Source organism: Arachis stenosperma, chromosome 2, assembly GCF_014773155.1.
Source record: "Arachis stenosperma cultivar V10309 chromosome 2, arast.V10309.gnm1.PFL2, whole genome shotgun sequence".
Classification (NCBI taxonomy): Eukaryota; Viridiplantae; Streptophyta; class Magnoliopsida; order Fabales; family Fabaceae; genus Arachis; species Arachis stenosperma.
Genome location: NC_080378.1, coordinates 33,095,351 through 33,111,922, shown reverse-complemented (window position 1 = coordinate 33,111,922; position 16,572 = coordinate 33,095,351). Strand labels below are relative to the sequence as shown.

General features: G+C 34.3%; 1 protein-coding gene across 1 annotated transcript; it reads left to right on the top strand.

The window, feature by feature from the left end:
- Positions 1 to 9,889: 9,889 nt before the first annotated feature.
- Positions 9,890 to 10,839, top strand: LOC130961700 (zinc finger protein ZAT11-like). Its single transcript, XM_057887681.1, has one exon. It carries the CDS (start codon positions 10,040 to 10,042, stop codon positions 10,625 to 10,627), a length of 588 nt encoding a protein of 195 aa, XP_057743664.1. The 5' UTR covers positions 9,890 to 10,039; the 3' UTR covers positions 10,628 to 10,839.
- Positions 10,840 to 16,572: the final 5,733 nt, after the last annotated feature.

Below are 16,572 nucleotides of genomic sequence, written 5' to 3'. Positions count from 1 at the left end.
GATATCAAATCAAATCAAATCAAATAATACTTTTTCATTCAAATCTTTTTCAATCATACTTTCTTAATCTTAAGGCATTTCAAACATTGCCCAATTTTAAAATAAGTACTAACGAATACTTCAATGCTTCACAAAATACATATTCGAGTAAAATTGAATATTTTAAAATAATATAAAGCTTCATCAAACATGCTTGTAATCTCATAAAACATATAGCCTCATATTCATATTAAAATTAGCTTAACGAGGATAAATATTTAGTTCTAATAAATTGATTGTTCAATCTAATTTAAAATTCTTTGATAATAATATTTGTAAGTATAATTATAAGTTTAGAGAACCCCATATCAAAATAATTATAGATTCAAATCCAAATAATTATAAATGTAAAGCCTACTCACAAATTGGTCCCAAAGAACCGAAGAGACCAAAGCAGAGTGCCAAGATAAAAGGTGAGAAAGGTTGAAGTAGAATGAAATGAAAGAGCACGAAATTTGGACCGGGATAGTAGCAACAACTTCAATCCTCACAAAAGAAATAAGAAGATGTTGCATCAGCAGCTCCGGTGACCCCACCGGCAAGTACAGAACCGGCAGAAGCAAAGCAGAGCCAGGGCAAACTTGCAGAATTTCCGGCGACGTCAGCGCGATTCTCAGTGACCAAAGGCGCGGTGGCGCAGCTTGCAACAATGGCGGAAGCGTACCAGCTCCCCCACCTCGTGAGACTTTCTTCTCTCTCACCATTGCGTTTCTCTCTCCTCTGTGAGCTCCTCTTTCTCTCTTCGAACCCCCATACCCGCAACCGTGACGGTGACGACAAAACTCCCTATCAAGCGGCAACGATAAGGCTCGGCAGCGACGAGATGCCGTCCCCTTCTTCTGTTCTGTGTGTCCTGTATTTCTCTTTCACATGCGGTGGCTTCTTGTGGTGGCGATGGAGTCCTCGACGACGGCAGTGGAAGCTTTGGCTGCAGCAGGGACAGTCTCCAGGGGCGACGGCGAGGACCGCGGGACATCACCTCCTCTTTCGCGCTTCTTCCTTTCTCCTTCCCGCATTCCCTGTTTCGATCTCCTTCTCCCTCTCTCTTCCTAATCCACGACAACGACGGCGACGGCGGCTGCCAGCCCCGCCGGCGCCATCCCTTCCTCTCCTCTCTTCTTCTTTCCGATCCTCAGCCTCTCTATTTTTCCTCGCTATTTTTCTTTCTTTCATTCTCAGTAGGGTGTGTGTGTGTTAATAGAGGGTTAGGGTTTAGAAAAGGGGTAAAGGGTAGTTTAGGTATTTTGATAAATTTTGAGGGTAGGGTAGTAAAAAAAATATGGAATGTTACAATGAAAGTTCCGGATGAGCTCGCCCCCGTGGATAAACACCAGTGTGCGTGTTGTATGATTATGATTATGATCATGTTTATGATCGAGAATAACTCGAGTTGGGGATGCACGATAGAGGGGCAGTCCAATGGTTAGCTACCAGGACTTGTCGGGTTGGCTATATAACCGACAGATGATATCATCAGTCAGAGGGCAGGCATTCATCATTTGCATATGTTTGAATTGTTTGGGTTTGCCTATTTGTTATGAATTGTTATATCATATATGCTATATTACCTGATTTTGTGCTACTTGTTCTACTTGTACCTTAATTATGCATTACTTGTCTGTATTGCTTGTATTTGTACAACTGAGAGGTCCCTCATGCTGGTGTCGGTAGATGCTGAGGACTGTTCTTGATGAGATGAATTGATGATGTGATTGATTAATGATGATGATTATTGAATGAGATAATTTGAGCTCCCTGGGTAGATGCAGTGAAGTGAATTCACTTGCTCCAGATGAGGATATGATGTATTGATATAGAATTGTTGAGACAGAACAACTAATGATGGTTTTGTTTATCATTCTGATTCTGATTCGTGGGAGAGTTAGAAAGTTGGGAAGCATGAGAAATATGAGTTAGATTTAGCTTTTCCTTATGACAGTTGCCTATTTATGAATTAGCGAGAATATAAGGTGAATGCTTAGTGAGTTTTTATTTCAGTGCATTGTATTTATTTGGCACTTTTACCGTGCTGGGAACCCATGGGTCGAGGGTTCTCATTCCGTATATATCTCTTGTTTTTCATATACAGGTCCAGGTGCTCAGCAGTGAGCTGTGGTTCGTCTGAGAGATGGTGAAGATCCTTATATTCTCTACTTCATATTTTGTTTAGAATCCATCCACCTTTATTTTGAAAAGATTATATTATGTATTGAACTCTTTTGAATTTGTCTATAGAGGCTCTTATGTTTCTTTTGGGAGAGATTAGGAGATATTGTTGTCAACTACTTTCATACTATACCCTAGCCGGCCTAAACTTCGCGGGTCGCGACTAGTGGCTATTTGCTTATGTTATATATATCCCTCTGTTGTCTATCTCTTAATTTTCCTTTATGCCTTTATCCGTATGTCGCTTTCGACTTCAAGGTCTATCTTTTTATTGTTGAAACGTGAGTGATACGTCTTCGCGATTTTATTTTTACTCTTTTCAGGCTTCTCAATTAATATTCCCTTCAAATATACTTATAATTACGTATTAAAAATCCACCCGAGAGTCATACCACCGTAATATCATTGACTTATGACTCGAGCATAAGGATTTGAATATTAGGGTGTTACACGTGACACATAACTGCATTATGCTTTTGGGTTCTTAGGGTTGTGTGGTATAGAAATCGAAATTTGAACTTCACATTCTAATGCAATTTAGTGATCAAGAGATTGATGGTTGGGTGCATTAGAGGAGATTGGATTGCGTAGGAATAGGAATTTAATCACCTGAGATTTTCCATAAACATAATCATTGCACAATCAAGATAGTTGACATTGAATATTAATCCGGACATTTAAACATCTCCAAAACTTTAACTCCATTCTCATACCGTTTTCTCAACCATTTATTGTTTGCTTTCTTAATTCATTGCTTTTTATGCTATTTGACAATCAAAACCCTCATTTCAACTTGTCTAACTAGCACAACTAGTCGATCATTGCTTGCTTAGTTCGTTAATTCTTGTGGGATCGACACTCACTCACCGTGAGTTGTTACTTGGTATGACCCGATATACTTATCAGTAAATTGTGGTTTGTAAATTCAGCACCAATATCAAAAATTGGGTTTTAAATTCAATTTTTCTAAAAATATTGTTTTAGGTTTTAAAATCATATTTTTGTATCAAAAGTCCAATTTTAAATCCGTTACTTTGTAAACCAATTTTAAAACCAGATTTTTTAACTAAAAATCTATTTTAAAATTAATTTTTAAACTATATTTCTTTTATCGAAAATTCAATTTTAAAATTAATTTTTTGCTACAAATTTTGACAGTAAAAAAAATGATTGAATATTAGTAGGCATATTTACTGCCTGAATACTATTATTATCAGCCATCTGATTCTGCATATAATATAAGAACAATATTAATAACGCCAACTTATTTTTTTTTTTTCCAATGTCAACTCTTTTTAATTTAATTAGACAAATATAAAAATATAAGAAGACAATAAGTATAATAGGTAACATATATCTATGCTAGTTTTTCTCTGTCCCCGTCCCAAATTTAAACTTTAACTGTATCAAACAAACAAACAAACAAAAAGTCTAACAAGCAATAGTACAATACACTAGCTTTTAAATGAACATAATAACAATCTATACGAAAAGAAAAAGAAAATATAATACTCACAACGAATACAACATGTCATTCACAGTCACTGCACTACAAAATCATGATTATACAAGTAAATGCACACCTGCTCTAATATAAACTGAAATTCACACATTGCAGTTTGATTTTCAAGAACAAAATTTGAAAGCTTACATACAAGTTTGGATTGGAAGTTTAATCGACGATAAATATCATAGTACTATGCAATGTGAAGCAAGCTTTCAGCTAACGTTTGTTTCAGAGACAAGATATAGAGACATGAACAACGAATGATTAAAATATATTTGGAGGCAAAGACATAAACACTATTTTATATTTTTGTGTTCATTTTTTTATGAAGGACAATGATGAATACAAAATTTAAAAAGGTGGACACGGATTTTTTTATCAAAATTTTTTTCTTTTCTATCCATAGATATTTTTTATTATTCTACTATTATCTCTTCTTATTTTTCCTAATTTTAGCTTCTTCTCTACATTATAGTTTTTCTTTCTCTGCGTTATTTTTTTTAGATACTCTCTTTTTTCATAGAATTTCTTACTTGACTGGATAATTAATTTATTTTTTTTTATCGTTCATTCTCTTCTCTATAGCATGCTGTATTAATGGATACTTAATTCACTTTTCTACTTTATGTTACTCTATTTATCTTAATTTTGTTACTTTAATACCATTTTTATCTTATTAGTTCATAGACCAATTCTTCTTGTAATTTTCTATACTCATACATACTCTTATTTTTTATTAAATTAATTTGTACTTGATGTAAAAAATTTGGAATTACATGACTATTTTAGTCATTTCGCATAATATCTTAGTTTTGTCTATGTCTATCCAAACATAATACACGACATTACATTAGTGTTTTGTCCATCGTATCCAAATACAATGCGCAAAAATAATTTTTAGTGTCTTCGTTCTATTATCTCTGTTTTAGTGTCATATCCTGTTCCGTCCAAAAACAAACGCAGCCTCAAAGAACAGAGAAGAATAGAATTGGGTCACAATAAAAAAAGGCGGTGTAGAATAGCAAACAGGAGAACAGAACGATGCGGCGATGATCCAAAGAGGCGCACACAGCAACAGCAAGAGTAGAAGCAATGAAGGAACAACCATAGAAGCAATGCGCTTGTGGTGGTGTGGCAGCTACGAAGACTGTGATGTTGGCTGCCTCCAGTGCTGACTGCAAAGACAATAAGTGCCGGCGGCAGAAACAACGTGGTAGAAAAAAGAGAAAGGAGAAGATCAAGAGGTTGAGTGTGTCAACAAGACTTAGATTTTTTTTATATGAATTTGGATCTGGATTTAAATACTGATTTAAGATCGGTTAAATAGTTTGGATTAAAAAAATTAAAATATAAAATTGATATAATTTAGTTTGCACATTTTTTACTTAATATTGGTTTTTTTTTAACAGAAAAGCTCTGCATACAAGCGCTAACGACTTGTATGCTTTACAAGTTACTTAACACCCTAAAACCTAAAACGCGCTCCAATGGCTACGTCGTATACACGCGCTATATATAACTACCAAATTTAAAAGATTTGTTTCCTTCTTCGTTTTCCTTATTTGCAGATTTGCTCGTTCTTCTTCTGGCGAAGCTTCCCCTGGTTTCTTCGATCATTCTTTTTCCCTCCTTTCTCACTCGTTTCTTCTTCGTCATTTACGTTAGTTTCTCTCTCTGTAACTCCAGCTTCGTTTTCTATTTGATTTTTTGTTTTCTGAAATCAAAGTTTGAACTCGTTTTGAAGATAATAGATGATTCAACTCAGATTGTCAGCTGAATCCAAGCAAAGTGGATTATGAATTTGAATCTAACGAAGTTCCTGAGGTTTGATTTACATAGAATTACTATGAATTTTGTTGCAGTAATTTGTATAGCATTGTGTAGGTGAATAATTCGTGAACATTGACTGTCAAACTAACGCATGAAGATAAATCTGTGGATTGAATGTAATGTATTAGTTCTGATTAATTTTTTGAAATTTATAGTAGACGATAAGGTGTAGATCAGAACTTTTTTGGGTGTATTTTTGAGAAAAGTGTGGATGTATTTACAGTTTACTGGTTTTTCTGTTATTTTAATTGAGTTGTTGTGGTTCGGGTGTATTATATCAGACACGATTGGGTGTGTTTATAGTTTTTGACATGGTGTATTCTGTAGCCCGTGTATTTACAGTTTATGGCTTTTATTATCATTTTAGTTGAGTTGTTGTGGTTCGGGTGTATTATATCAGACATGATTGGGTGTATTTTTAGTTTTTGACATGGTGTATTCTACAGCCTCTCTCTGTTGTTGATGACCAGTTTGTTCCCAAGGTTGGAATGACCTTTACCACCCTTGAAAATGCTGGAAAAGTTTACAGAAACTACGCCAAGGCTGCAGGATTTTCTACAAGAGTTCGGAGCACAAATAGGAAGGGAAACGAGATTAAGAACCAATTGATTACATGTAGCAGAGAGGGAAAATGGAAATCTAAAATATCTCAAACAGCACAGGGAACTAAGCATGTCCATTCGTCGTACAATAGAGAATAACGAGGAGGCTGGTATTAGACTAAGCAAAACTTACCAATCATTTGTTGCGGCTGCCGGGGGTCATTGCGAGTTAAATTTTATTGAAAAGGATGTGAGAAATTACATTAATAGAGAAGTGCGAGAAGCGTGGGTATGCTTAAAGACTCATTTGATAGGAATTAAAATGATTTTCTGCTGAATTTTGGTCTTGTGGACAACAAGTAGCTTTCAGGTAATGTTTGTTTAAAATCTGCAGCAGAGGTGTAAATTTAATTTTTTTCGGGTGTATTTATAGTCTGTGTTTGGGTGTATTCTGTAGATCTCTATGAAGACCGTCATATATGGGTTCCAATCTATCTGGATCACCACTTCTGAACAGGGATGAGAAGCACACAAAGGAGTGAAAGCATGTATTCTTTTGGGTGTAAAAGCAGTGTTCTTTTGGGTGTATTTCTGAATTTTCTTGTATTTCACATTTTACATATATATACATATATATACTTCAGAATCTTATTTTTATGTTATAAAATACTTTTTTTTACAACGGTTTAAGGGTTTTAGGTATTAGGGTTTAGGGTTTTAGGGTTTACGGTTTACGTTTTAGGGTTTACAGGTTAGGGGTTAGGGTTTAGGTTTTAAATGTTTAGGGTTCAGGATTTTAGGGATAAAGCATCAGGGGGATAGATTTTTGGGTGTATATTCAACTTTCTTTGGGTGTAAAAAATGGCAGGTTATGTGTGTATATTTGGTTTGATGTTTTCCTTCATACTATAGTACCTATAATTCATACATTTTGAATACAGCATAGAGAGTTTAATTATTGAAAGAAATTTTACAATAAACTAGATTATAATTGGAAAATTTTTACAGCATGTGTTCAATTTGTTACAGGACTATATAACATTTACATTAATCAGTGTCAATATCCTTAAAATCTATCTGACAATTTGGTGATGCACCCTTAGCGGCGGGATGTGCATCAGGCCACCAAATCCCAAATCCCTAACAATTGTTTTCTTCTCCTCGCTCATGTCTCTGAATTTCTCACTTAACAAATGTGTTGCACACTTAAGGTCTTTGGTTTGCTGTAAGCAAAAATAAAATTATAGTCAGATATATTTCTATTATATAAAACTGATTTCATGTAAGACATATATTTGTTCTTACATTTCTTCCAGGTTGGTTTCTCGCTGCCATTTTCTCTGAAATGAAAAATACACCCAAAGATATCAGTAAGATACACCCATAGATATGATTCAGATACACCCATAGATATGAGTCAGATACACCAATAGATATCAGTAGATACACCCATATATATCAGTCGGATACACCCATAGATATGATTCAGATATACCCATATATATCAGTCAGGTATCACTCAAACATGCATCAATATCAAGCAACATTACAAGGTCAATCAATATACACCCATGGACAAGCAAATATAAGCAAGTGCTGACTATTACAGTATATCAGTTCAGAAATATACACCCAATATTTTATGCCATATACACCCAACAAATTACTCCATATACACCCACCAAACTACGAAATATACCCCCAAAAATCAGTTAGCAGAAGAACTAGAACAACAAGAACAGTAACACCTACAAGAACGAAGAAGAACAGTGTAACATAGAAGCAAGAATAACAGTAAAACCTAGAACATTATAAACTGTAAAATGAGACGTAGAGCAAGAAGAACAGTAAAACGTACAACAACGTAGAAGAACAGTAAAACCTAGTTCGAAATCTGAAAAATATACAGGAATGGTAATGTAACGTACCTTGAGTATTATAGCTTTGTTTTCTCTGGAGATTCTTGATCGAGAGTTTTATGGTGTGTTGATGGAGTTTTCGAATGTTAGCGACGAGTTGTATATCTTGAGTTTCGAATGTTGCTCGAAAATGGAAGGGTTGCGTTTTCTCTGAATGGCTTTGAGAAGTGGAAGAAGTGGAAGAGTCTGCCATTAAGGGGCGGTTTACGCGAAGAGAAGCGTAACCGTTTGAGTGGGAGCGCGTGAATGTTACGCTCCATTCAATATAATTAGTGCGCGTGTGGAATGTTTGTAGGCTGGGGGCTTGTAACACTTGTAAGGCCTTATTGCTTGTATGTGTAGCAGGCCCATTTTTTTAAATGATCTAATTTGGATTGGATTTAAAATCTTGCACATCCTTACCGTCCCTATATCTTAGAATCCTTGTTTCTGCCAACGATAATAATAAAAAATGTTATTTTTATATCAAAATTATCTACTAAGATCAGCTACTAATGTATTTATGTATAAATATATGTATAGTTTAATTTATTTTTAATATGTATTTATATTTTAACATATATTTTATACTTGTGATTGGTTTTGGTGTATATATAATATAGTCGATAATAATAAGACGTATTTTAACTTTACTAAAAGGAAAAAGACAAAAATAAATAAAGTAAGTAAAAGAAATATAAAGATGGTGTATATAAGCATATTTATATATAGTATGAAAGAGAACAAATCCTAGTTACATTTGCAGCATAGTACATGAGAATTTCTTATTCAAGTTTCAAACCATGACAAATGCAAGTAGATAGCTTCTTCGATTGTATATGGAAGCAGCTAGCTCGCCTCAAACGACTCGATCATTCACTGTGTATTACTATTACTATTTAGCACGCCAATAAACGCGAAAACAAGTTGCTTCAACAAAGAACAAACACGCTTATTTTGTTATTACAAATAAAATAGTAAGCTCAACTTTCACGAGGCCAACAAATACTTTTTATTACATGGAATGTTCAATCCCAAATTATATATGATGAAAAAATCAGTTACCAATTACAGATTAGTTATTTATATAAAAATGTATATTAAAATGCGAACGATCGTATATTTATATATGCAATAAAATTTTATAAATAATATAATCAAATTAAATTTAAATTTATTTCTAAAATATGCATAAAAGTACACAAATATAATAGTGACCAATTTTCTTTGTTCATGAAAAGTTTGAATATGTTATTGTTAAACTTGATTCTTCTACGCCATAAAATGTTTAAAGTTTTATTATTTCGTAGAAGCAATGCGTAAAATAATATACATAAATAATAAAAACACGTAGTGATTACTTTAATTTGATAGTTTATTTTTAATATATACATGAAACATTTTTTAATGCCAAATTTGCATTTATTCAACACCAAATAAATAAATTAAAAAAAAACAAGTTTCTAATATTAAAATAAATTAAAAGATCCAATATATCCAAGTGTTCAAAATATATTTTTCATGTTTATTATGCCAACAAAACTGTCACCAAAATTAACACATGCAAATAATCTATTACGCAAACAAGGGACCTACATAGATACGTAATACACGTTCATTTATTTAATTGTAGTAAATTGACTCACAAGTTAATTAATTATGGATATATGTATTAATGTATATTGGTCAAATAGGCACTCCAACAACCATTAACTTAACTAAAGACTCTGATGCCTTCAAATTTAATTTTCATATATTTGAATCATACTAATAGTCAACATTCAATAAAAAGCAAAAAATGCCTCCAAGAATTCGTTGAATTTAAATTAGTCAAAATCTTTGACTTTTTCCCCTAGCGGCCTATATATACCTATCTCCGTCCCCTAGCCAGTGTTCCTCATATTCACATACATCTCAATCTCAAATCTCATCATCTCAGATTCTTTTTTCACCCTACACTAATTATACCAATATACTTATTAGCTTGTATTAATCTTTAATTCTAGGCCAATACTTTAGATAGAGAGTGATAAGATACATATAGAATACAGAGAGATATGAAAAGACAACGAGAGCATCAAGTAATAGATAGTAATAGCATTGACTTGGCACAATGTCTAATGCTACTTTCTCATCAAAACCCTAAAGATCAAAGCAAAGTCCACCATTATTATCGTCACCAGAAACATTTTCGCCCAACGGAATTTGAGTGTAGCACATGCAACCGCAAATTCTCTTCATTTCAAGCCCTTGGTGGTCACAAAGCTAGCCACAAGAAACAAAAGATGGAGAAGAATAACAAAGAAGAAGCCACAACTACTCTCAGCTTAGGAGTAGGGAACAATAATAATGTTTTTATTAACAAACCCAATAATAAAATGCATGAGTGTTCAATTTGTGGTCAAAGATTCTCTCAAGGGCAAGCACTTGGAGGGCACATGAGAAAGCATAGACTACTTACCAATCAAGAAACGTTTCTAATTCCTTCTACAAACGACGTCGTCCTGGGAAAAATCCCACCAGTTCTAAAGAGATCTAATAGCTTCAGGGTTATGTGTTTGGATTTGAACCTAACACCTCTGCAGAATGATTTAAAGGTATTGTTTGGAAACATGGCACCAAAAGTTGATCCTAGCTGGGTTTGACTCTTAATTTATTTCTTGTAATTAACTTTGTCATATAGTTTCTTTATGGAATTTGTATTTAATTAGAAATAGTCTTCATTATATTATTCTTTTTTATATTGATCTCAAAATAAGGTAGTCATTTTTAACAGTATGTATTCTTTCAATTCTTTAGTGTCAACTTTGTAATTTTATTTTAATTATTTTTGTATCCATTTATATTGACTTGAAATGTAATTGCTTATAGATCTTAATTAATTAACAAAATACACAGTACTATAAAAAAATTATTTTTGGTTGATATATATGTATGTTCTGGGGCAACTTTTTATAACATACAGAATATTATTGATTATCTGGAAGGATAATATAATAATGCTTTTAATTTGATGACAGGTCATATTAATAAGAAGAAATGAATTATATTTTTTTCTTCTAATATTACATTAAATTTGAGAATTTGTGTTGGTGACTTCTTTTATATCCTGTTAATTTGAGGGTATTATATACCTTTTTTGTAACAACCTAGATTTTTCAAATTTCATACATTAGGATTCATAAAATTCGAGTAACCGGTTAGATTTAGTTTGGCGAACTGATTTTGGAATATGCAAAAAAATAAATAACAATATTTTAAGGTAATAATAATATTTTATTATAAATTATATATGAGTCACTTTATAATTTCTACAGTCTCACCACATGCGGCCACCTCCAACTTTTTTTTTTTTTCTTCGTATAACATCTCAAGAACTATCTTTTGCTTCCTTTTTTTTGTACGTGACTTGGAGAAAAGGGAAACGAGAGAAGTTGAAAATGTAACACCCTCATTATCAGAATGTCACGTTTTCGACTGTGTCGCTCTAATAGCTTAAGTATTACGATAACTCTAAATATATTTAATACTAAAATAGGAGTTTGTTTAAAATTTAAAAACCACGTAACCTTTTAAAAATACTTTTTGTTTAACACACACACACACACACACACATATATATATATATATATATATATATATATATATATATATATATATATATAGACCACATACAATACTTTAAAATTATATATATACATAGTAATAACTTACAAACATACATATCACAAATTCCTATCCCTCTTACAAAATTGGTAAAGATAAAGGGGAGGAAAAAATAATAACTAAGATAATACAAAAATATCGAATAAACAGAAAATGAAATAACTTTTTTGAAATTTCGTCATCCATATCCTAAAAAGGGAAAACCTGTAGTAGAGTGAGAACATCGTCCTCACCGGTTCTCACTATAGGTTTACAGAATTGTTATAATAAGATACGTAAAACAAACTATTTCTAATGTACAGTGGTCATTACTCATCTTATGTGTCTTTTCAAAAACCAATGGTTCACATTCAAAATCCAAAAATCCTTTTTAAAGAGACTTGATTAATTCCTCAAAATCAAAAATCTTTTTTCTTTTTTGTAAAATCTTAAAAGTTTTCCTAAACAGTATGAATAACCAACCTGTCCCAAACATATGTTCAATTAAATCTATGCTGTAAGAGTTTGATTTTTCATACTTTACTTGACCATAAACATAAAAGAAGTTACCTAAGCTGTATAAATGACCATCCTGTTCCAAGCATAGGTTCATTAAGTCTATACTGAACCAGTTTGATTTTTTGTACAGAACTAGACCTCAATCGTACTAATCACAGCCTCAGGCCCATCCAAAATCCAACACGGCCCCCAGCCCAAACAACTCAATCATCAACAAATCACCACAAACCAAACAATTTCAGACAAAAACACAAGTGAAGAGGTTCAAACACAATCAAAGTAGTTACATCAAGTATAGCAATTAGCAGTTAAACAGAATTATTCACATAGGCAAACCAATTACAATATGCACACCTAAACAATGTCACATAGATGCATATGATGAATGTCTGTCCTACTGGCTATGATATCACATGTCAGTTCAACTGCCAACCCGATACATCCCCAAGGAGATGTTGCCTTTCGGTCACGAATATAAATGGAAACCCCCAGGGATATCGTGCCCGGCACACGGTCCAGGAATATAGTGCCTGACACACTCTTGTGATTTCGAAAGGATGTGAGTGGAATACTCTGCCTTTGAACTCACATCTACACGTAAGCAGGATTAACCACTGTCCTTACGTGGGCACCGCAACCTCGACAAGCGAGATTATCCACCGTCCTTGCCAGGCGCAAGTGACTTATCAACAATCTCAGTAATATCCACAATCAATCAGGCTCAAACTCTTATTTCAATAATCATTCTTGGCCCATTTACTTTCAAATAACAAATGTATTCAGTTCACATCTTGCCAAGAATCACTTTTCTCAAGTCAATTTTTCTTTTCAAAACAGAGCCACTTTTCGCAACATCTTTCCAAAACATCCAAACAAGTTCAAAACCATGCCAAATTTCAAAATCTCTTTTGAAAGACTCAAAATTATTCTTTCTAAATGGTGCGTGAAATTGAACTCCACAAGTTTCGCACAGATGAACCGGCAAGTGCACCGGGTTATCCAAGTAATACCTCAAGTGAGTAAGGGTTGAATCCCACGGAGATTGTCTGATTGAGCAAGCAATGGCTATCTTGTAGGTCTTAGTCAGGCGATTAGAAAATATGATTGTTTGGTTGAAAGCATAAATAAAATAATAAAGAACGAAATACCAGGTTGGTGTGAAAATAGTGATAGATATTCGGTTAAGGTTTCGGAGATACGTATTCTTTCCGGATTAACTTTTCTTACTGTCTACTTCAATAACGAATGATTTATTCAATGGTAGTGGTAAGTGACTAACTCATGTCCTCTCATCAAGTTAATCTCTTCTAAACCACAGCAGTCCACCAAATCCGAGTAACTCATGTCCTCTCATCAAGTTGACTCATGGCTTCTCACTGTAGCCAAATATGAAGCTCTAAGCAATCCACTCTCCTTCGCAATCCTACACAAAACGCCACAGACAAGGTCAGATCTTCCAGATCAGGAAATGCTGCTATTCTGACTCTAGCCTTAACGCAACAGAAACCCCAGTAATCCACGGTCAATGGGATTTTATGTCACATATCCAAAGTTGCCCAGGTATACTCTTGGAATCCGCAATGCAATCTCTAGTTTTAGCTCAATGCTATCGGGGTCAGGACTTGCACGGAACCCCAGTAGAACAAGGATGAATGTCATGATTCATCCTCAATTTATGAGATGAAGAACGAAAATTCATAAGAGAATAGAATCAGACATATTGAAATAAAAACAGTAATATTATTAATCCATGAGCATCAGTAGAGCTCCTAACCCTAACTTAGGAGGTTTAGTTGCTCATAGCTTATAGAAAGTAATAGTAAAACCTGCAAAGAGGCAAAGATCAAAAGTCCTCAACAATTGTGATATTTGTTCTATATATAATAACCTAATAACTAAGAAGTACAAAAGTATGATAGACTAGACTATAGGTGCAAAAGTCCACTCTTGGGCCCACTTTGGTTGAGTACTTGGGCTGAGCTTGCCATCCAACTTGAGGGATGGGCATTGAATGACCATTAGGGGGTTGATCCATGCTGCCTTATGCTTTTTGGTGGGCGTTGAATGCCAAAAGGGGGTGTTTGGGCGTTCAACACTGGCTTGAGTTCCTTTGGGGCATTGAACGCCAGAAAAGGGGTAGTTCTTGGGCGTTCAATGCCTAATACGGGCAAGCTCCTTCGAAGAAAAGTATAAACCATTATATATTTCTGGAAAGCTCTGGAAGTTAGCTTTCCAAGTTGAGAGCGTGTTATTTGGACCTCTGTAGCTCCAGAAATCCTCGTTTGAGTGCATGGAAGTCAGAATCTGACAACATCTGCTACGCTTTCCTTGCCTTTGAATCGGACTTTGCCAAAACTCCTCAATTTCAGCCAGAAATGACCTAAAATCATTAGAAAACATAACAACTCAAAGTAGAATCCAAAAATTTGAATTTTGCACTAAAACCTATGAAAATATAATGAAAGTTGAACAAAACATAACTGAAATAATATGAAAATGATGCCAAAAAGCATATAAAATATTCGCTCATCAGAACACCAAAGTTAAACTGTTGCTTGTCCCCATGCAACCAAAAACAAAGTAGGATCAGAAAGAAGAGAAGGATACAATAAATCTAAGAGTTTTCAATGAAGCTCAGTTTCAATTGATGAGCGTGGCTAGTAACTATTTACTTCTGAATAGTTTTGGCATCTCAGTATCCTTTGAAGCTCAGAAGTGTTGGCATCTTTAGGAATTCAGAATCCGGATTATATTGTTGAGTCTCTTAGTTTAGTTCTTTTTTTCTTGAACACAGCTTCTTTTTTAGCCTGGCCGTCACCCTAAGCATTTTGTTTTCCTGTATTACCACCGGATACATAAACGCCACAGGCACTTAACTGGGTGAACCCAATTGGATTGTGATTCATCTTTGCTAGAATCCCCAAACAGTGGTACCCAGAGTTCTTAGTCACACTCTTTTGCTTTTGAGATCACGACTTTAATTGCTCAGTCTCAAGCTTTTCACTTGACACCTTCACACTACAAGAATTTAGTTAGGGGAAAGAGCTCATTTGAAAATTTTAGGCCAAGTTTTTGTCTCTTTTAGGCGCTGCTAACCATTGATGCTCAAAGTCTTGGATCCTTGCTCTTGCCTTTTGATTTTAAGAGCTATTGGCTTTTTCTTTTTCTCTTTCTTTTTTTTTCGTTCTCTCTTTTTCTTTTTTTTTTCTTTTTGCTGCTTTTTCTTACTTCAAGAATCAAATTTTTTTGGATTTTTTAGATTACCAATAATATTTCACCTTTTTCATCATTCTTTCCAGAGTCAACACACTTTACTCCCACATCAAATATGCATTGTTGATTTATGCATTCAGAAAGTAAAAGTGATGCCACCACATTAAATAGTTGGACCATTCTTATTATATAACTCAAGTTCATGCATCTTACCTTTTTTTTTCAAATAAAATTTTTCTTTTAAGTATAGTGAGAGATACATGAAATATTTCATATCTTATGACAAAGGGTGATCATGCACTTAGAAACAGGAAACAGACAATGAAATACAATGAAAAATGTAAGAACTGGAATTTTCATGAATAAAATTATATAAATGCCCAAATTAGATTCTGGAAAGTTAGGATGAGAATTTGGGAATTTAAATGTGATTTTTGAACTCAGTAGGTCCTTCCGAGTCAGAAAATGTATTTTCTGCAAAAAACCGTGAAAAACTGCGAACCGATAGTTAAACCGGTTTAAGTCTGGCTGGTATTGCACGAGAAAAAGTGGAAACAATAAAAAACTTAGAAAAACATTAGAAATGGGAAATCGGGTGTTAAGTTTAAAGGATTGGCCCGAAGTTGGGCCAAATGGGCTAAAAACGCTAACGAGTTGGACCGGGCCCAAGTTGGGCCCAAGTCCAACATATAAAAAAGGTTCATTAATGAACCCATTTCGAGCACACACACACATAAACACAACACACCCATGCTGAAATAAAAAGGGGAGAAGAGGAAGAAGAAAACACTATTCAACCCTGTGCGCACACACAAGTCGGGAAGGGTCATCTGTTGGGGGCGCTCGCACAGCTTGTGCAAGTGAACACGCTTGTGAATTTTAGTACCTGTGCATATGCGCACCCCTATGCGTACACACACTTTCAAAATCTTCCTAGGCGTGAGCACGCACACCCCTGTGTGGACGCACACGCACTGTTTCATAAATTTAAACTTTTATTTCAACTATTTCACCTTCCCGACGAGGTTGTAAGCTTCCATAACACCTTTTTAGGACTCTTGGGCATATTTTTGGATACTTGAAAAGTGGGAAAGGATTTAAGGGTTTTAGACGATATTATTATGAAAAATTAGAGAAATGGAGGCTTAGGTTTCTGATGTACTGAGGATGGGTTGGTAGAGTGAGAAGAGGAATTGAAATATGAATTGACAGT

Coding starts and splice junctions, on each gene's coding strand:
- LOC130961700 (XM_057887681.1), top strand. CDS start 10,040: ATGAAAAGACAACGAGAGCATCAAGTAATAGATAGTAATAGCATTGAC.